Source organism: Festucalex cinctus, chromosome 15 (assembly GCF_051991245.1).
Source record: "Festucalex cinctus isolate MCC-2025b chromosome 15, RoL_Fcin_1.0, whole genome shotgun sequence".
NCBI classification, from domain to species: Eukaryota; Metazoa; Chordata; class Actinopteri; order Syngnathiformes; family Syngnathidae; genus Festucalex; species Festucalex cinctus.
In genome coordinates this window covers 13213566-13235196 of record NC_135425.1, presented here as the reverse complement: position 1 = coordinate 13235196, position 21631 = coordinate 13213566, and the positions used below count along the sequence as shown (strand labels likewise).

Genomic DNA, 21631 nt, shown 5'->3' with positions numbered 1-21631 from the left:
CTCCAGTTACTGACCATCCTGTGTAAACTTGTATTTTCTCCTTAACAATACTTGGTACTAAATAAATAGCGCACATATGCTACGCTCTCCTCAGGTGACATTGAGCTATTAGCCGTCGTCTTGGCAACAGACACTTGGTGCCCGGCCATATCCCAAGGTCACGGAATATCGAAGCAGATGGGAAACATTTTTGTGCTGTTATATAGCGCAGATGTTATTATTTAACAAGCGGATTCTTTTGTACGACTTTGAGTGTGTACAGTTTGATTAATTTTCGACAACATTTTTAGGGCATTCTGTTGAGCAAGTGCAGTCAGTCATTCTCAAAATTATTTTGTGCAAATTTATGTTCGGAAAAATGTGCTTTCAAAGCTTGTTTGGTATTTGAAAATCCTAAAAAAAAAAAAAGAAAAAGAAAAAAAAAACTTTTTTTGAAAAAAGTGTTTTGTTTTTTCTATTAGCAAATAAGAAAAAAAATATTAAATTAATTTTTTTTGTTTTATTTGTATCCCCTAACCCACCTCAATATTGAATGCTGGTATGTTTTTTTTAGATACATATTTGTTGGCTTGTTTTGTTAAAAATTTTAACTTGTAATGCTTCGGTCCAGAAGAAACTGATCAGGCTCGAAGTAGTTTGAGTGCAGATTAAATTCCACCGATTACACTGTCTGTCTTATTATCTCTATGGCATCACTCGTAGTGTTTGGGAGGATGATTTAATCAGTCGTTAAATTAAAATCTTTTCTCTCAACCAAGATGGCATTTTAAATTTGTTTTTCCTGAGAAGCAGTGTTTTTGGAAACGCCAGAATTCCAAATGACAACGATGATATACAGTATGCTGACAAGTGTCATTAAAGATGTCGAGACACTATAAAAATCCTTGGTAATGGTAAACAGTTCACAATTAATTGGACTATAAATGTGGTTTGTCATGGAAATGCGCGTCTATCCATCAGGAGAGATGTACGCGCACTGACAGAATTTGCAATTAAAGTTGTCGTTGGAAGCCCATCGTTTGCGTCGCGGCCAATTTGTTTTGAAGCCTTCTCGTTAAATACGCCGTTTTATTGACGTGCAACCAACATGTTGTACTACACGTGTACCGGGCCTCCCCGGAGAGGTAGAACACAAACAACGCCATATTCCGCAGATGTCTGGTATCATTCTTACATTAGCAGGTAAACCCCAGCGAGAGGCTGAAATAAAACCGAGGATCAATGCAGGCAATGGCGACACATCAGAGTAACAACAAATGATTTCCACTTTAATTAGCACAGAGGATAAAAAAAAAAAGTTCAAAAAAAGTTGCTTTTCTGTTTTTAAAACCACGGCAGCAACTCATTATTGGCGCCAATTTGTTTTGCCTGGCATCTTATCACTATTACTGTGTGAATAAGTCCAATTTTTCCCACTCAAACAAAATCACATACAGTGGCGCTTTGACTTGAGATATGATCATTAAACTGATTTAGAAAGAGACTTCAAACTGTTGAATGCCATTCCAAGTTAACACTTACTGCCACACTAAACATAAAACAAAAATAATTTCATGTTGTGTATTTAAAACAACATCGCTTTCCCTTATGAAAAAGCTCAGCTTAGCTTAATGCTAACAAATAAAGCAAAACATATTGATATGCTAACGATTTTAGAAGGAACAGATATTTGACACAAAATGGGGGACTATATAATTTAACAATAACTCACAGGCATATAGTCTTGTTTTACATAAATATGACTCATTTTACAGCATCCTAATAAGTAACTTACAGTAGTAGTAAAAGATTAAGTGTTTTCTTCTTGTGTCTGTATACACTACACGTAGAAACACATCCATCACACTGTAGCCTTTCAGCTAGTGCTACTTTTTCTGTATTTTATTCTGCTCTCTTTAATCCGACAATGCTACATGCTAATGTGATATGTATGTTAAACATGTCGGAACCTCGCTGGAGCCCCCCACTGTTTGACACATAAACCGCTCAGCTTTTTATCATTGGTCTCAGGCAGTGATATTCCAATTCTCATGTATATGTCACTTTCACTATACTCACAACATGAAGCGGGCTTATCTGCATATTTATAGCATAGTAAGGCACTCTCTTCATGCCCACATGCAATTAATCATATGTACCGTATGTGCACAATGGCCACTTTATTAGGTACAATTGCGAATGAGATCCATCCAACACTAGAACTGAAATGGCTTGATAGATAAACAGACAGAGAGGTTGATAGACAATGATTGGTATGAAGGAGTAATAAGCCACACTGAAAAAAAATACAGCATGAGGTTAAAAAAATCACAATTTTATGAAAACAAAGTTGCATATTTTCAATAATAAAAAACTATTTTTTTTAAATAAAATAGTGATTTGGAGATTGCAGTTACTCTTACAAGAATAAAGTGGTATCTTCTTGAGAAAAAGTTGCTTATTTTCAAGATTGAAGCCATAAATTGACCCGTCTTGTATATTTTTGAGGAAAAAGCTGAACACAGGACTAATGTTGGAAATCTTATTGTATATATATTTATTAGAATAGTCACATCTTGAAGGGAAAAAAAAGTTGTTTTGGAAAAAAGTTATAGATTTCCAAGAGACAAAGGCAAAAAAAAATTCCACATATGATATCAATATATGATGATATGATGTCAATGTCATATCACAAGAATAGTTTTTTTTTTTTTAAATTAAAGTCACATTTCATTTCAAAGAAAAAAATGTATAGCTATGTTTCTTTAAAGTTGCAGATTTTTGTCGTAAAAAGAGTAAAGATAAAAATCTTATTAGAGTAAAACAGCCTCTTTAAAAAAAATTAAAAAAATAAATAAATAAATAAATCATAAACATACCTTTTACAGAAAATAACAGAAAATAAAGTTGTATCATTTTGAGGAAAAATTCCAGAATTTCTAGATGGGGGGAAAAAAAACCCTTCAAGATTAAAGTCATAAAAATGCGGAGCCCCTAAGGTGATATGGTAGAAAAAACAACAACTTTGCGTTCCCTCGCAATTTTTTTTTTTTTTTTTTTTTTTTAGTATTGAGCTGAAGCTGTTTCTCCTCATTTGCAATAAAGTAGTTTTGACTATGATGCAGTGTAGTTTGACACCACAATAATAAACATATTGCTCAATGAAAGCATTTGATATAAAAGTGTGGCTATGTTTTGATGGAGATTCTGCTTGACATTGCTTGAATTCTTTTAGCGGAAAGCTACGCTCGGTTGCTAAAAGTCTGATTTCATTGATATGTGTGAGGCAATTGCAGTCAAGTGTGCGCGCGCGTATGTATCTCTGAATTATTCACTCGCAGCACTTTCTCTCAGGCTGGCTGTGCTCTCACTCTATATTTCAAACTGTATGTTGTTTTTTTTTCTTTTTGCCTGTGCCTTCCTTGCAGCTTTACTCTCCATCTTGTGCATTTGCTTAATTTTTCAACCACCAAGGATTCTTCTCTTTCTCTCTCTATATATCTAAAATGGGGGCCTTCTTCCTGTCTTTCCCCATCACGCTCTTTATTCAGCACCCTCATACTCTTCAGTCTCCAGCTGTGAGGATCACTCTTCATTTATGAGTTAACAGTCACACATCACGTTTACTACTATTTACACACACACATTCAGCACACACACCCCAGGTCCCAGAGGATGCAAGAAGTGCTGTGTATCCACATACTCACACCCGCTTACGGTGCAGAAAAATGCCCTTTGTGAAAGGACATGTACGTATGTACACGTGTCTCTAGAACATATGGCCTGAAATTCATATCGCCGTATAAAATGTATCCCTTCCCAGCAATGGTATCAGTAAGGTTGAGTTGAGTTATAATGGAACTGTTTTAGAATGGGGTATCCCTTAGTAAAGAGATAAAAGGGAATAATACCATATAAGCTAATTCTGGTCTTTCGTCCACTCCACATTAGCTTAGCGGTTAGCATAACTTCTTCATCTTCTATGGTTATCTCTTCGTGCTGGGTGTGCCCTGCAGTTACTTCTCGTCCTATTTTAATGATAACGATACTTGTCACAAGTTGTCAGAAGTGTTGCTGATTAACCGCCATGGAGGTGAGATAAGTGATTTAGAGGAATGACTCGGTACTCTTAGCTGTGCTAGCTTGTGCGGTGCAAGTTAGCTTGTTGCATATCGTTCATTCAGATGACAGCTCCGGTCAGACGTGGGTGATGATGTCATCAGCAAACGTTATCACGATGGTTGGTAGAGTTCAAATTTGTATCATGTATTTGATTTGATCAATATGCATCGCTATTCACAGGTGCCAAACTGCTCCTAAAGCTTGCTACATTTTTCCCACATACTATTAAGGCAAACTAATTATAGTGTTAACAACTGAGATTTAAGGTGCTGTTTTTGTTTTTGTTTTTTTTTGCTTTTTTTTTTTTTTTTTGCTTTTTTTTGTTTTTTTTTAAAGTTAGTAACAGTAAACCTGCACATTTTGACACAATCTTTATATTTGTTTTTCCTTTTGTTCCCTTACTATAGATAAGAGTAGTAACCATGGCAATGATGCGTTTACAGTTTGTGGATTCACTGTTACAACTGTAGCCATGTGGACCGCAATGAAAACAAGTTTGACACCAGTGATTGTAGCTCATGTTGTGCTTAATTGCGCCTTTGTTATTGCCGTGCCAACAGTGTAAGAGAGTTAACGTCGTAATTATCGCATATTACGTTTTGGTTGGAGTAATTATTTCACACACCGCGATGACGGCGTAATGCAAGATGTGTATTTAAAAGATAATTAAGCTTGAATTTGACTGACATTGCCAGAAGATTCATTTCAAAATGGATGCTCTTTTTATTACTATACATTGTAAATAAATTCAAAATAATTGTCAATTAATTCAATAATCAATTATTTGTTATTGCATGCTAATTAGAAGTATCCTTAGTTCATAAAGAAAAACAAATGCTGTAGATAATATTAAATGAGTCATAAATACCATTTAGAACATATCCAGTCTGGGCCTCCCTTCTCTTTGGGTGCACCCAGCGCCATCTGGAGGCCATTTTAGGACATTATTTAATGACTGGCCCTTCAGCTCGGCCCATTAAAGGCAGAACTGGCTTTTTTTCTTTTTTTTTTTCTTTTTATTGAATTTGATGACCCATTACTGCTCCAATGGAGGTCCGGTGCCTAGGGGGCAAAGGAGATATTGCATGGGCAGCAGGGTAATCACAAAGAGATCACACTACCTGCTGACTTTATTGTCAACTTGATGTATATAACCAAGGTTATAAGGAGCTTTATAGATTAAAAATATACATCACAGAAGCTTCGGTGGCGGTTAATGGCGTGCAGGCCACCCGCCGCTATGTAGATTGCAATAAGACCCAAATTATTACTCGTCTGTGATTAAAAATAAATAAGTATAACGTGATGGACGGTCCGAGGCTGTGTAATAAAGAGATAAACACGCCGTGTGATCAATCAGTCATTAAGCAAATGAGGATTCATACCTGCAATAAGATGGCCGTGCGAGGACGATGATGGATGCGTGTGGTGAAGGCGAGCTCTTTGCGTGTTGTCGCAATTTCTGTTTGAAGAGGTGAAATGGAGTCATGGTATTTACTGGCTTTGTTTTGGGGTCGATTAATTAATCGGGTAGTGAACTGGTGAATTGATTCTCAATTGGTCAACCATATTTTTTTTTAAGAATTAACAAAGAGCTAATGATATGATTTTACAAAGTCATATGAAAATGTCGCCCAGCCTCCGGTGACCCTCCTTTCGGCTCTCATGATGGAAACCCGTGTGATCTTTTGCCTCCCCTAGTGAGCACCTATCGTGTTCCTTCTCCTTCTTCCTGCACGGGGAGAGCAACGTGTGCACCAGCGTGGAGATCGCCCAACACCAGCCTGCGTACCACATCACGGAACAGCACATCCGCCTGGCACACTCCTCCCTCACGCCAATACAAGGTAAACGCACAGAGCAACTCGACAGGTGAAATTTCAAGATGAATCTAAAATACACTAGAACCTTTACAGGTGAAATTCATTTTAATGTCCAAAATTATTCCATGTTTTTTGCACAAAATATCCACGGACATCCACTTATTTGCCTTTCTGTGACTCCTCCAGTCTTGCGATATCTCTAATGCAACCTAATGATGACATAATGACTGTCACTCTGTGAATGTCTTCATTTTAATAGGCATACATGGTCCACCCTGCCCTAATGATCATATTCATTGAATGAAAGCAAAGTGGCCAAAAAGCGGTTCAAAAGTCTTAAAATTCAGCTTTCATAACCCGGATAATGTATCTTGTTCTTAATCGGGGATTCCATCCAAATGTTTTCAAGTTGTTAAGCAAATTTAGTGAAAATGTGCAAAATGAATATATGACTTATGCCCGTCTCCATTTGTTATTATTTTGCAAATATTAAAAGGAGGGGAGACTGCACCAAGCGATGTCATATGAGAGCATTTCTGAGAGCGATTGACAAGAAACGATTGTTTGCTGCTTTTATCAATTACAGAAATATTTCAATTTCTACCCCTCCTGCCCCCAAGAATCATCATCTATTGCACTTTTTTGTGACTACAATATGTATGCGTGATGTAAATGTGCGTCATGGTATTTGGTCCTGTCATCATTTATTCACAAAACCTGTTTCCATAGCTAAAATTCACATTTTCTTTTCTTGTTAACATTGACAAATCCCCCTAATAATGAATTATAGGCCTTTTTATCTGATTTCTTTTGTTTCCATTCAGGTTTATTTTTGCAATTCTTTGAAATTCGAATAAAAATAGGTGTATGGAAAGTTGGAAACCCACCGTTAGACACATTTAATAATGGATTGTCTTCAAGTATTATAGAAGATAAGTGGACCCATTTTGTTTAATCAACTATTCAGTCGGGAGTTGGGGAAAACAAAACAAAACAAAGAAGTATCTGTTTGTGTATGTCCCAATATTTTTGTCCATATATTCAGATTGTCCGCGGATTTTGAATCAGTTTCAAATGTCTTAAATTTGTATCTGTAATTTTTCCAATATTTGTAATTATAAAGTACAGTGTCATATTTTCTTTGAACATCTTTTGTGTATATTAAAAGTGCAAATGTCATAAAAAAAAGAAAAATATTGTACTAATGAAAAAACTTACTGGTGATATTCAGTGAATGACATTCAATTGGTCTTATAAAAGGTCTTAAAAGTCTTAAGTTTGACTCGTTTAAACCTCTAAATAATATAATGATAATATATCTTTAACACTCAGTATTAAATTGTAATAAATCATGCGGAATTGGATCCTTTTAAAACTTTGTAATTGCATCCATTGTGTGATAATACAGAAGAATCAATTCATCTACCATGAGGATGCATAACACAACTGTCACTTCATTGGTCTAACCACAAGTATTTCATTCGACGTCTTTTGCAGTGATCCTGAGCCCATACGGGCTGAGCGGTACTCTGACAGGTCAGGCCTACAAAATGAGCGACCCGGCAACACGCAAGCTGATGGAGGAGTGGAGCTACTTCTACCCCATGGTACTACGGCGAAAGGAGGGAAGCGGCGAGCAGAGCGACGAGCTGGCCGACGATCGCAACGCTCACGTGGCGGTGGAGGTGGTCGTCGGTATGCCGCAACTTCCCTCGTGTCGTTTGAAAAGCCAGCGTAAATGCTGGAATCCCGCTGAAATCACTTTGGACCGCAGTGACTTTGTTCTGCTTAAGCAAACACCGGCGAGCGGCAGCCCTTGAATTAGCCACCGCTCCTCTCTCACTTTGATTTGAACGATTTGCCCATCTTGAAAAGCACCTTCACAGCCTCTTAGCCTGGTGGGGGAAAAAAAGAGCAAATGATGCGGAGGGAAAAGAGGATGAATGAGAGGACAGGAAGTTCAAATTGGGAAGATGAAACCAAAGCTCCTGGGAGTTTGGTCTAATCTGTACGGTCCCTCAGGGCGGCTTTGGCATCATTTTAATCAAAACTGCAACGCATACCAGCCACTTTTAAATGGGAAAATCTTTCAGTTAATACAATAGTGGAAACATTTTGCATAAAATCTCACAAGTTGGTAGCTAGAGGCAACACTACTCAATATGGCAATTTTATATTCCAACTTCTCGTACCATAATTACATGATGCTTTATATATGCTTTAGTCAATTGTAGTCAAATGTTAGCTCGTTACTTACACTATAAAGCAAAAATTGGACCGAGCGAATAACTTGGGTCAAGTTTTACCTCACTTTGGGTTGTTTTGTACAAAACAACTCAAAAACTGGGTTGTTTTATGCAAAAACCATCTGTTTTCAGTGTAGATAGTTAGCTAGCTAATGAAAGTGTAGCTTGAGATTTTGTCGACATACATTGAGTACGTTTGGTAGTTAACTAAAAATAGGAATAAACAAGGCCCATACGTGTCGGAGGCGACGGATGTGAAGCCGCAGCCTCATTATGTCCTTTTTTCGCTCTCTTCAGGTGGCGTAAGGATGACCTACCCAGCTGCTTTTGTGCTGATTGCCCACAGCCAGCTGCCGGTGGAGCCACCTCCACCTGCTCCTGCAGCTCAGGGCCTCACTAGAGAGCAGAACCACTGCAGCGTGCCACTCACGCCGCCAACATCGCCGGAGCAGCCCTGCTCGGGTAACCGCTACACGCAAAGGCCATTTGTGCATGTACGCCACCTGACGTGTTATGTTCATTGGAGAGTTTAGCCAGTGATGGGAAGTAAAGTACAAACACTTTCTTGTACTTGGGTAGTTTATCAGGTACTTTTACTTCGATCATTTGAAAACCAATATCCATACTTTTGTCTTTTTACGTTCAGTGCCATTGACGGCTATACACGTCAAAGAGCCATTTTTTCAAGAGGCAATATAGTCGTTGTATGATAAACACTTTTTCTTATCTTTCCAGCGGACAGTGGATTTGTGACGTCAGCCTCGAGTGTCCCAACGCCAGACAGCAGTCTGGGGGTCAGCAGTCTTAGCCCAAAGCATTCTGGGAAGAAGCTGACATGTCAGGTGGTCCATCAGGCCTGGCGGGAGTGCTACCTCAGCCAGCCTCAGCACACGTAAGTGACGTCAGACCGTTGTGGTTCCCCACTGTGCAGGATGGACCCGACTGGGTAAGTTTGTTTGTTGTTGGCAGACTAAAGCAGCCGGCTGACATGACGCCGAAGAAGGAAGTGCCAAACGGAGTCACCACGTGGGACTTCAATGACGTCGGAGCGCGAGCGCCATGCAGCTGCTCGAGGTACTTCGGAGCCGCTCTGTTCGTCAGCTGTTCGTTGACGGCATTACAGTAGCTTTGTTCCGTCGAAAAAGATCACGGAATTGCCTTGTTTCTATTTCAGACTGAAGCAGCAGAAGGTGACAACTGCCACGAGCATCTCCAATCAACAGATTGGTGCTAATCCGTCCTCCGGCTCATCATTATACGCGTCTTCCATACCCAAACACAAGACCAGCGACAAGACGGAAAAGGCTGACAAACAATCCAAGAGACCGGCCATGATCCCCTTTCACCACCGTTTATCGATCACCCAGGAGACCTCACTGGAGCAGGACTCATCTGGGGGGCCCCAGCTCAGTGGTTTGGTAGCACTGGAGCCACCCATGGAGCCTCTGGCCACCCTGGCAAGCTGCAAGTATCCCAAAGCGCTCTCCAACGGCAGGAAAGCTCCAGAGTCACTTCTCTTGTCGCCAATGTCTCCGCTCCCTCCCACGCTTAGCCCGCATCCCCGGGCGCAGGACCCGGAGGTACTGGAAGGGCCGCTGGACATGCACGTTTGTCAGGAGGCGGCGGCGGGCATGGGGGTGGTGACCAGTGAGACGGCAGCGTACACGGCCATGCTGAAGCAGAGGGAGAACGGGGCCGGCTGGTGGAGAGGTTTTCGGACTCCCAGGACTGATAAAATGGATTTCAGACCTCCAGAAATCTCGGCTGATAAACTTGAGGAGGGGAAGACGGAGGCAGTACTTGAGGGAGATGTGCTGAAGAGGTAGGGATGGGTATCGATTCTAATTTCCTCCATCGATTTGATTTTGATTCACCAATCCAATTTGATTCGATTTCAATTTTTTCCCGATTCGATTCACTTCAATACAATATAGATTCATTATGGAACATCAGTTCTTCTTAACTCATTGTTTCTGAATTGTCTTAAAGTACAATAAATCAGGTCTTTCATAAATGTAATAAAATACTTTTCAATTCATGTGAACAGTAATTTTAAGAAAACTAGGGTAAAAGAAATGGCCTTTAAAATCATATTTTCTTAAGAATTTATTGTAAAAAGAGATATTAAAATGATCATGGTTTTATGAATCGCTATCTGGCTTGAAAAGGAAAACGATTCACTATCCATTATTCAATTTTTAAAACCCAGCCCTAAAAGGTAGGAGAGATATCATGGGTCATCATATCTGATCATGGGGCACAGGATGACCAATGTGGTGAATGTTATCATATTTTATTCACGAATCTGTCTAAATCATTGTAGAAATCAATTCATTTAACTAATTATTGTGATTATCATCCTGGCCATCTTTACGTCATCCACCCATGGAGGTCTGCTTGCACTTCCAGTTCTTCCACATTTCAAATAAATGAGAGGAGCCGCTATGATTGGCGGCGAATGAAGTCGGCTGTGGGCGTGTTTTCAACCGCGCCAAGCTGCACGTGTCTGCGGAAATACCATAAATTGGTCTAGCCCACCCCTGCGCAGATTTATTGCAGCTTAACAATCGAGCTCTCGTGATCATGTAAATGTGATTTAGCATCCGAGATCTGCATGGCAGTGACGGAACTGTATCGTATTATAAGTGCCCTTGAGCTTATATTTTAAGATCTTTTTTTTTTTTTGGTGTAATAGATTGCAAATGTCTCTCGCAGACTTTACACGCAGACGCACAAGAGATTTAAAATCTCAGACGAGAGAATGCGGGACCACGTCCAGACACTGGGCCTGCTCCAGCAGCCGGGCGTGGAGGCGCTGCGCGAGCCAGGGGAAGACCCTTACGAATTCAAGGAAGGCGACATCGAGTACACCTTCTCCACTTCCAAGAGATTAAAGAGTCAAGGGCGGGAATCCAGCAAGAGAGCCAAGGTAAGCGAAACACTGATATTAAAAGCGGCTCGACTGCCATTAGCCTGCGCAGGCTTTCAATGTCATCCTTTAATATCCATTAAAAGCTGAATCGCTTGACTAATTCTTTCAATTCGCCCAACAGAGTGAAGAAATCACCAGCAATGGCAACTTGCCAGATGGGAAAGACGCTATGTCCATTTTCAACTCCGCTCCCAAATCAGGTGCGACTTGCGATTCAACATCATGAACCAACTTTTTATTTTATTTTTTATTTTTTTGTTATCATTTATGTCATTAGGCCTGATGTTGTTTGTGTTTTCCTTCAGATGAGTCCAGTCAGGACGATGCAGCAGCCAAAGCCAATCCGTCCCTGACACGAGAAAAAGACCTGGTGGTTAATATTTCGGATCTGGACAACATATTTGATGAAGATGAGGAAGAGCTTGGGGTGAGGCATCAAGCTTCTGTTTATTTGCCACAATTCTACATTCACAACAATCATGTCACATTTTCTCACATTGTACCTTCTGATCTAATAAATTAGAGAGGATGTCTCCGTCAATCAAATTAATTGAAATAGTAAATGTCTTGTCTCAAATGAATGTCTTTTCCAATTAGGAAATAAAACAATTTATTTCAAAAGAATGGAAAATCATACTAACAGTACAATACTTAATATATAGCTATCAAATAAAAAAATATTACCGGTATATAATGCAGTAAATATGCATGAGCCCTACCGTGAATAGCAGAAAAAATTTACACCATAATAAAAAATAAAGAAAGAAAGAAAAATAATTGTCACTATTAATAATTAATTGCTAGCGCAGTCAAAATAAATATTTGACGTCTATAGACGTCAGTGGTAGTTTAAAACGGGATTATGATTCCAAAACGCTTTATCATTTCATACTCATTTACAAAAAAATAAAATGTCACTGAGCAGGGCAGAAAATTATCTGTACCTTCCATAAAACAACCCTTCACCATACTTCCTTGAGACTAATTATTGTATGTGAAACATGCGACTAAATATTATATTTAATATGTTATATTATACTAAATATTCATTGCTAGTGCAGTCAAAATAAATCATTGTTTTTCGTCGTCAATAGCAGTTTAAAATGTGATTATGATCCCAAAACACTTGCATCATTTCAAACTAATCACTAAGCAGGGCGAAAATTTTCTGTAACTTCCAACCCTTCCGCATACTTCCTTCACACCAATTATTATTTGTAAAACATACTACTAAATATTATAATAACATTTGTACCAAAACAAATGCACTATACTGTAACTTGTCTTTTGCTCTTATTAGTCTGATTATGCATTCCTGTTATTGATGAATTATACTGGCCCGATCCTCTAATCGGATGTGTACTAATTTGTAGACGGTTTACCCCAACCAGCACTCAACCAAAGTCACAGTACCCCCAGACGATCGTCCTCTGAGTAAAGAAGGAAGAGCGGCAGTACCGTATCCATCAAGTGAGTTCCCGTCATACATCCCGCTCCCAGATCATAACGCCATAATAAATCCACGTTTTTGTCCCACCTCAGCAGTAGCAGACCTGCAACGCATGTTCCCCACGCCACCCTCCCTGGAGCAGCACCCAGCCTTCTCGCCCATCATGACGTACCGTGACACGCCCAGCCAGGAGCCTCCCGCACCCAGTGGAGCGCCTGACCACCTTCTGCCGCCCACCTCCAGCCAGCTGCCCGAATTCCGGATGGAGCTTGAGGAAGGCATGGCTAGTCCCTGGCAAGAAGACTTCAAGGTTAGGACGAGCAATGCAAAGCAATAAATGGTGTAGTGAGACACAATTTACAAATTCACAAATGCACATTTTTCTTTGTGGAATCTATTTGCTAAAAAAATGTACTATTTGTTGATTTTTTTGTTGGTGTATAATTTCATAAGATGGCGGCAAAGTCCTGGCAAATAGGAATGTAGTAGCAAGTAGTAAACAATTCAACAAAAAGGAGGCTTCAAGCTGTTTATTGCCAATTAACTAATTGAATTTTACTGCTAAACCCAACAGCTTTTTAGCTTAATGCTAATGCTATTTAGCATCTCTTTAGCAACAGCAGTGCACAGTGCAGCATCAACTAATATTAGTCTAAGAGAGGAAAGACATCTTAATGAAGCATTATTATAAACCCCACTAGAGTTCAAGGCAGGGCGAGCAAGCAATATGATTGGCTGTGCATTTAGGGGGCCTAGAGCTCAAGTGGGATTCATAATAATGCATCAAGTAACAGTACTGTATACCAATCTGTGTCATACTGCTCCCTGGTGGCCAAGATGGGATTCTATTTAATTTTGTCACAATTGACTGTTTATATTAACTTCAATATTATTGAGTACTATTTTGTCTCATTAAAATAACAATACAGTATTTTTGGAGGGAAGGCTCAAAAGGATTAATGGCATTTCCATTCATTTCAATGGGAAGCTAATGAAACTCAAAGCACCACCTGTAGGTACTAATTGTAAAGTGTCCCAATACTTTTGTTGTTTGAACGCCAATGTGACTTTAATAATTCATTTAAATCTACTTAAAATTCTTCCTTAGTCCCACATATCCTCTCTTGCAGTTGTCTGGCTTATACCTGTAGCTTACTAATTAAGCATCCCTGGGTTGTATTGACTGCAGGCGCTGTGCAGTGGCTGAGATATGCAAATTACAGCTAAGCGTGTGCCGTTCCCACTTATTATGCCCATCTACACTGGAACATAGTGTCTGAAGGAAGTCTTCTTTTTTTGGTGTTTGTGTCCCCTCTGTCCAGACACAGGTGGTCTCGTCCATGTTCGCGCCGCTTTCCTGCCTGCCTAGTCAGACTTTAGCACCACTCAAGATTCCCGAGCAGTGCTACTACCGCCCGTCCTGGGCGCTCCTGCCCAAAATGGAGCACATCCCAGCTGTCATGCATGCCCACAACAGCACTTTCGTCAAGGATGGATACACGTGAGTAATGTGCTGTCGCAAAGTTCCGAGCGTCGGGAGCGGTCACTCTGCAATACTTTTAGAATTGATTATTCCATTAGTTAATCAAATAATAGGATACTATTTTATTTTGCATTAAAGTGTATTACAAAACCATGTTTTTCATCTGCTTACTCAAGTATTGTTGCTTATTTTGTTTAGTGTTTTAAAAAAAAAAAAAAAAACATCTAAAGAGTAATTAACCCTCCTGTTATATCATGGGTCAAAATGACCCACTATCAAGTTAAAGAACAACAAATATAATTTTTTTTGTAATAAAGCTTGATTCATTTTAACATATTTGCCATGAAAACAAATAACAATGAGCTATAAACAAGGTTTTTAGAATTCTTTTGAAACACTGAGAATATTCAGGGTCAAATTGACCCAGTGGACTTTATAAAAATTAATTGTGATAAGTGTTAAACAAAGACGGTTAATTCATTTTAAGTTAAAGGCTTTAAAAGATTACTTGATTTCTAAAATAGTTGTTGATTATTTTGCTAATCAATTAGTTCTGGGTCTCCATTGGTCATTAGAAAGCTTTAAAAGTCAATTAATGGATTTTGCTAAAACACATTAAAAAGTATTAATACAGTATCGAGAGGCATATATTTTTTTGTTTTTCAAAGCATTGTTATTTATTCATGCTTTATTTCACATACAAAGTTGGGCAATGGAGTCACTATAACACAATTTAACAATAATAAATGTGAAAATGTATTTTGGGGGACCAGTCCACAAGTTGCTTCATGTTCCAAATATCAATTGCCATGAATTAAAAAAAAAAACAAAAAAAAAAAACAATGTCCAATATGAAAAACTAATGTCATCTAGTGGCAGAAAAATATGCAACACGAATCTGACTGTTTCATACTTCTTTTAACTGTTGAAAATATTGTTTAAACTTCAAATAACTATGAATGACTATAAAATTGCTCTATCAATTAACTAAATGATACAATATTTGTATTTGCTTTAATGTGACATTGAGAACAGAGTATGAACATGTTTTGCTGCCTTTCAGAAACATCCCAAGTGTCAGCGCCCTGACGGAGCAGGACTACAACCAGATGAGCGGCACCACGGCCTCCGTGAGCACCACCGTGGGCATCCTGCCCTCGCCGGCCACGCCCCGTTTCTCCGTGCCCACCCCGCGCACCCCTCGCACGCCGCGGGGCATGAACCCGGCCAGCTCCGGCCAAGGATCCGTGAAGCAGGATGGCACGGAGCTGAGCTCGCCCGTTTCCACCCCTACCGCCAGCCTGCCTCTCAGCTCGGTGGAGCCCCTGGCCAGACCCCGGCCTTGCCTCCCCGAGAGCCACAGCCTGTACGCCGTTCTCCTCCTGTCCGACTCGGTCCTCAACGTCTTCAAGGACCGCAACTTCGACAGCTGCTGCATCTGCGCCTGCAACATGAACGTCAAGGGGGCCGACGTGGGCGTGTACATCCCCGATTCCACCTGCGAGGATCAGTACCGCTGCATGTGCGGCTTCAGCGCCATCGTCAACAGGCAGCTGGCCCACGGCACGGGCCTCTTCCTGGAAGACGAGCTGGACATTTACGGACGCTCGTCCGAGGTGGGCCGGGCCGCCGAGAGGCGGCTGGCCCTTTGCCGGCGGGACCCCGTTGTGGGCGACCCCAGGGCAAAGCGGCCCCAGGATGCGGCGCCCGCCTCGCCGTCCGTCATGGTCCTACTTCAGGAGCAGTGCTCGCAGCCCATTTCGTCCCTCGCCTCGCTGCACCTTCCCCACGGCTATTCCGCCTATTCCCGCAAGGGGGCGCTGCTCCAAAGCTGGATGTCGGAAAAGCAGTGGGCGGACGGCAGCGACGCCTGCGTGGAGTGTTACAACGCCTTGGAGCAGGGGCTGCAGTATGTGGACAACTCCACAGGGGGGAAAGTGGATCCGGCTGTTGTCCGGAGTACCGCCCTGCATCCCTGGCCTCACACGAATGGTAAGACGCAAATTTGGCCGCTTAAAACGTAGGGCCCGACTGATTAATCTGACGGTTATTGCCGTTCAAACATCGACCAAAACATTCGGGCTGATTATTTTCCCCTTAAAACATTATCATTGAAGAAAACCAAAGTTTCCGACGCTGTGAAAGTACTTTGAATGCACCATTTTACTTGTGCAGTGTTAGCAACTAGCTAGTGTGTAGCGTATGTTTTTCTGTTGTCCCTAAGCCTCCTTTAAGTTGTTTAATAACACCTCAGTTGGAGTTAACTGTAAAACTGAACACACGACGATAAGAATTACATCCACTGTATATTTAAATACAAAACATGCTTCGTTGTAAAAACATCGCTAGCCTAGTGCTAATACTAAAAGCCAAGGGAGGATCCCATTCAAATGCTAACAAGAAGTTAGCATTGATTGTTTTTCCTTAAAATAAGGATTAATTCACACACAAATGCTGTGAGAACACATGCCCACAGGTAAGATAACACTGCGCAAAGCCACAACTTCATCCCAATCTGTGAAAAATGAGTTATTTTAATAGAATTCAATCTCAACTTTCTTCTGTACTCTATAAGTGTGTACACCAAGGATGTACGGCATCACACTGCCCCCAAGAGTCCAAAACACAGGAAGAGTCAGTATTTGTTCGTACTGTTTTTTTTAAGTTTCTATTATTTTAGTTTATTCTATTCTAATTTTACTTTCTTATTGTTTTGTTTTGTCTTTGTCCTTTGAAGTTATATTTAAAGTTGATTCAAAAACTTACTTCTCTCGAAATTCAAGAATGCAAAGGATTTTTTTTTTTTTTTTTGTCTTAACACACATTTCCGCATGACGTGGCACAAAATACAATCCCCTAGGTCCCAAGTTAGGCCAGCAAGCCCCAAGACTTGTGAAAATAACAAGCTAATATATAAAACAAAAGGTTAATGCTTTACAGCAGTTGGTTTTTATTATTGACACAAGTCTATAAAATAAAACTTGTATACTTCATAAAATTTGTTTATAAGTTCATATTATGGACTTGTCATTCAAAGCAAAGTAAATCCTAATAGCGACGGTTTGTGCAAAAGTGACACCATTGAAAAGGAATTGGGTGGGGAGATCATTTTATGCATTAAATATATATTTGTAAATAATCGTGAGATTAATCAGTAATCTGTATATTTTTCTGCCAAAAATCAGTATCGGGCTAAAAAAAAAAATATATACATATCGGTTGGGCCCTAATGTTTGGTGATAAACAATCGTGAAAGCAATATCCGGGCATATGGATTTGACAAATTCCTGCCTGCCTTTTTGTGATCTTAACTGTGTATTGATGTGTTTCGTGTTTATTTGTTTCCTCGGTGTACAGGCTCTCGTTAACATGTGTGTATCTGTTCTCCGTGTGTGTGCGTGCGCTTGTTTCCGTGTCATTGCTCATCCCTGCAGTGGTGGACATGAGCATGTTGTCGTCCCAGGACATGGTGCGCTTGCTGCTGTCCTTGCAGCCTTTCCTGCAAGACGCCATCCAGAAGAAAAGAACCGGCCGGACTTGGGATAACATCCAACACGTTCAGGGCCCGCTCACCTGGCAGCAGTTCCACAAGATGGCGGGGAGAGGATCCTATGGTAAGAACCACCAGGAACATACGTTCGTCCAGGAACATTTTTGCGGACCAAAACCGGGACAAGGACTCAGCTCGAGTAGTCACCGATGGCAATAAGTTCTGATTCTTGGGCTGGGTATCAATACCAATTTCTTGAATCAATTCGATTTTGATATATAGGAGATCAAATCAATGCAATTTTGAATTTTCTCAATTCACTTTGATTGTATTCAATTCAATCCAATATCAATTAATATGCATAAATTCATGGAACATCAAACGTTCTCTATCAACAACATTGCATCAAGTCCACAAACATTAAATTCCAAGTTAAATTATGCAGAGGCAGTAACTGGTCAAATGATCAGCAAGGATAAGATGAAAATAATATTTTCATAATTAGAATTCAATAATTGTCATGTGAACAGTAAATGTAAAGAAAACGGCAAGATACAAAATAAAATTTGGTCTTTAATTTACTCATTAATTTGTGGGGGAAGAAAAAACAAAATAATAGTTTCATCATTTTATGAATCAAAAGATCAATTTTCCTTTTCATAAATCTATTGATTCATAAAATGATGAAACTATTATTTAAAAAATAAAATAACAAATAAAAAATAAATATAAAAAAATATAAATATAAATGTAAAAAAAAAAAATCGACTAATCAACTTTCCTTTTCATAAATTAGTCAATTTTTTTTTTTTTTTTTTTTTTAAACCCGGCCCTCACCGTTACTTTTGATGCATAACATTTCCCGACAGATTATTCTAAAGAAAGACCTTCATATCCCATTGTAGTATTTTTTTTTAATTATGACAATTTTTCATTTGTCTAATGTCTAATTTCTAGTTCCTGATTGGAAAACAGCCACAAGAAGGTAGCCTATACTGTTATAAGCCAACATTGCGACTACCGATACTAAGGCTGGATGACATGGCCAAAAATAAAATCTTTGATTTTTTTTTTCAGTAATTCTGAAAAAACAATTACTATTTTAATTGATTTTAATCAAAGTAATAAACCCAACAAACATTTATTTAATTAAAGAAGGTGTGATTTATTAAAAATAAATCCCATGTGAAATGTTCAGACAATAATGTACTCTATCGTGATTTATGTAAACTTAGCATCCTTAGCTTGTGCGTAATTAATTAAGTATTTAAGAAAACTGTTTTTAATCATCTAGAAGAGTATACTCAAGCCGAGGCGCATGGTGGGATTGTGTGTTCAGGTTCTGAGGAGTCTCCGGAGCCGCTGCCCATCCCCACGGTCCTGCTTGGCTACGACCGAGAACGGGACTTCCTGGCGTTGTCCCCTCTGGCCTTGCCCTTCTGGGAGAAGCTCTTCCTGGAGCCGTACGGGGGTCAGCGAGATGCGGCCTATGTGGTACTTTGCCCTAATAGCCCTCCCCTGTTGGCCGCAGCCAGAGCTTTCTTCCAGGAGCTCGGCGCCGTTTACGAGGTGAAAATTCGCCGAATTTCAATTTTGTGCGCGCGCATCAGAGAAAACGCCCTCACGATGATGATGTCGTTCTCAGACGTGTCGACTTGGGAAGCACCGCCCACTGGCCAAGGTGTCCCGGGATGGCATCATCCGCGTGGGGGAGGAGGTGGAGTCGGAAAGGCTGGAGGAGCTGGATGTGGACCAGTGGTTGACGGGTCCTTGGGCTGGAGAGCAACACACAGACAACCTCAGCAAACTAAAACTTTACGCCTATGCCTGTAAGCTGCAGCTAGGTAAGAACATCACCTTTTATGCAAATGATCCGTTGCATATGTACAGTATTTATACTGATATTTGGTCACTGTGCAGGACCCCAGCTGTCAGTCCTGCCTTTGGACAACACGCTTTTGGTGCCATCGAAAATCCAACCACCCGCTTCTACGGCGCAGCCCGCCTCTTCCGGACAACCTCAAACGTGGACGCCCGACGCGGAACAAGCTGCCGGCTCGGCAAATGCGTCCACTCCAACTCCCTCGAGTCAGACGGGGGAGACGACGTCCAGTGAGTCCAAAGGACCCTCGAGTGGCACACCAGCAGCCAACACACCAGCAGAGAACTCCGAAGTGTAAGAACCAAAACAACATCATTTGTTTGTTTGTCCAGTTGGCGGCACGGTAGAATACTTGTTAGCATGCCTGCCTCATAATTGGGACTTTAACTCATTCATTGCCAGCCCGATAAAAATGGATCTTTGACGGGTACGGTGGTCCCTCGCTACTTCGCGGTTCATTTGTTGCGGATTTTTATGCTCCCATTTTCAAAAGTGAGTGCCCCATAAAATTCTTGCTATTTTTGTCCTTTTTTGTAATATTTTAGTAAATATAAACACTTTCTTTCATTCAACACGATCTATTACACTTTTAATCAAAATATAAGAAATGTTTATCATAAGTTTCAAAACAAGTTGACGTTTTCTTCTTTTAATTCTTCTTAGCAAGTCAATACGCAACTCAGCAAGAAGAGCTCATTAACTCATTTACTCGCAGCCATTTTCACGGAAGCAACCCCCTTCCCTCCCGGCTGTTTTACTGGATTTTGACCCGGCCCACAGAATATTCTCTTCTATTGCTATAAAATCATGGACCCTACCAAAATAAAGATTAGAGTCTCTTCTTTCATCAGGGAAAAAAAAAAGTCTATTTGTATTGGTTTCAGTTTTGTAGCAATTAGCATTAGAATATAGCTAAGTTTCATCATTATTCACAAACCTGTTGAAAACACTGGGAAAAATTGCTTTTTTGCAACATGGCTCTGGTTGATCTCTTATACTCTGCTAACACCTATTGGCCATTTTTTGTAATAAATACCATTGCTGTAAGTAACCTCTTCATGTCAGAAGCTGCATCAAAGCCTTCTGTATGCGCTAGCATAAAAAAAAACAAAAACGTGTAAATACGTTTTGGGCAGTGAAGGACAAAGTATTACAAAACGGATTTACACGTTTTTGGGTTTGAATGAGTTAATGCAAAGTTTTCTCAGATTATTTTTTTTCTGTTGACCTCACTTTTGATATAGTCAAAATTTATGAAAGCCTGTTGTTCACCCCCCCAAAACATGCTGTGTGGATAATAAAACTTTTGTCAAATTTAGGGATTATCGGCAAGGCCGATTATCGGCGCCGATATTCAATATATATATATATATATATATATATATATGACAGCCATTAATTAGATCAATATAAAACCACCATTAGACTTTGATCCCGCTTATTTTTTCCAGCAGCACAGAGCAGTCCCGAATCGGCATCCCGACTGGCCCCGACTCCACGGACAGCCGCACCAACCCACCCGCCATCGTTGTTTACATCGTGGATGCTTTCCTCAGCCCGACCGGCACGCGGAGTGAAGGAGGGGAGGAAGAGGAGGGCGACGAAGTGGAGGCGGAGAGCGTGTGGCTGCTCGGGCTACTTCGCTGCTACACGGAAATGCTGCAGACCTTGCCCGAAACCGTTAGACCCGCACTGGTTCTGCAGGTAATAAAATAATTCAAACAAAGACTTTTGGCGCCATATTGAGTCACAACAACAGTAGAGATAGTTAAGCGTTTAAGAGGTTTGTACTTTAGCAAAATAAAAAAATAAAAATACTTGAATACCAGAAGTTGAAGCTGAAAGAATGCCTTCACCACAGGTGGTGCCATGCCAGTACCTCCTGCAGCCTGCGAGTGGCGAGAGCCATTTGTACCTGCAGCACCTGCGCTCTCTGGCCTTCTCCTGTTACTCCCAATGCAGACGCCTGCGGCCCCAGCACACGCACATCAAGTCCCTGACCGGCTTTGGCCCCGTCTCCACCGTCACGTCCGTCCTCAACAGCCCAGAGGTGAGTGACGATGTATGATATGTACTGGATATATACTAGGGCGATTAAATTTTTTTTTAATCGTAATTAATCACATGACTTCAACAGTTCTCACAATTAATCGCAAATTTTATATGTGTTTTAAATGTACAATAAAATATTTTTATTTATTCTTTTAAATTTCATCCTCTTGTT

General features: G+C 40.3%; 1 protein-coding gene across 4 annotated transcripts in view; it reads left to right on the top strand.

The window, feature by feature from the left end:
• Positions 1 to 21631, top strand: part of LOC144002019 (mediator of RNA polymerase II transcription subunit 13-like) — a 97844-nt gene that overhangs the window by 65922 nt on the left and 10291 nt on the right. Inside the window, exons 5-23 of one of the 4 annotated variants that reach the window (XM_077496808.1) lie at positions 5803 to 5948; positions 7422 to 7619; positions 8468 to 8632; positions 8906 to 9062; positions 9140 to 9244; positions 9345 to 9992; positions 10886 to 11099; positions 11224 to 11302; positions 11408 to 11529; positions 12494 to 12572; positions 12645 to 12862; positions 13875 to 14053; positions 15099 to 16027; positions 17470 to 17649; positions 18865 to 19094; positions 19171 to 19369; positions 19446 to 19701; positions 20859 to 21111; positions 21269 to 21457. In XM_077496808.1, the coding sequence (XP_077352934.1) occupies positions 5803 to 5948; positions 7422 to 7619; positions 8468 to 8632; positions 8906 to 9062; positions 9140 to 9244; positions 9345 to 9992; positions 10886 to 11099; positions 11224 to 11302; positions 11408 to 11529; positions 12494 to 12572; positions 12645 to 12862; positions 13875 to 14053; positions 15099 to 16027; positions 17470 to 17649; positions 18865 to 19094; positions 19171 to 19369; positions 19446 to 19701; positions 20859 to 21111; positions 21269 to 21457 (4546 nt within the window). Of the gene's footprint in view, positions 1 to 5802; positions 5949 to 7421; positions 7620 to 8467; positions 8633 to 8905; positions 9063 to 9139; positions 9245 to 9344; positions 9993 to 10885; positions 11100 to 11223; positions 11303 to 11407; positions 11530 to 12475; positions 12573 to 12644; positions 12863 to 13874; positions 14054 to 15098; positions 16028 to 17469; positions 17650 to 18864; positions 19095 to 19170; positions 19370 to 19445; positions 19702 to 20858; positions 21112 to 21268; positions 21458 to 21631 lie in introns of all 4 variants that reach the window. The other 3 variants (XM_077496807.1, XM_077496806.1, XM_077496805.1) reach the window with 3 other exon arrangements.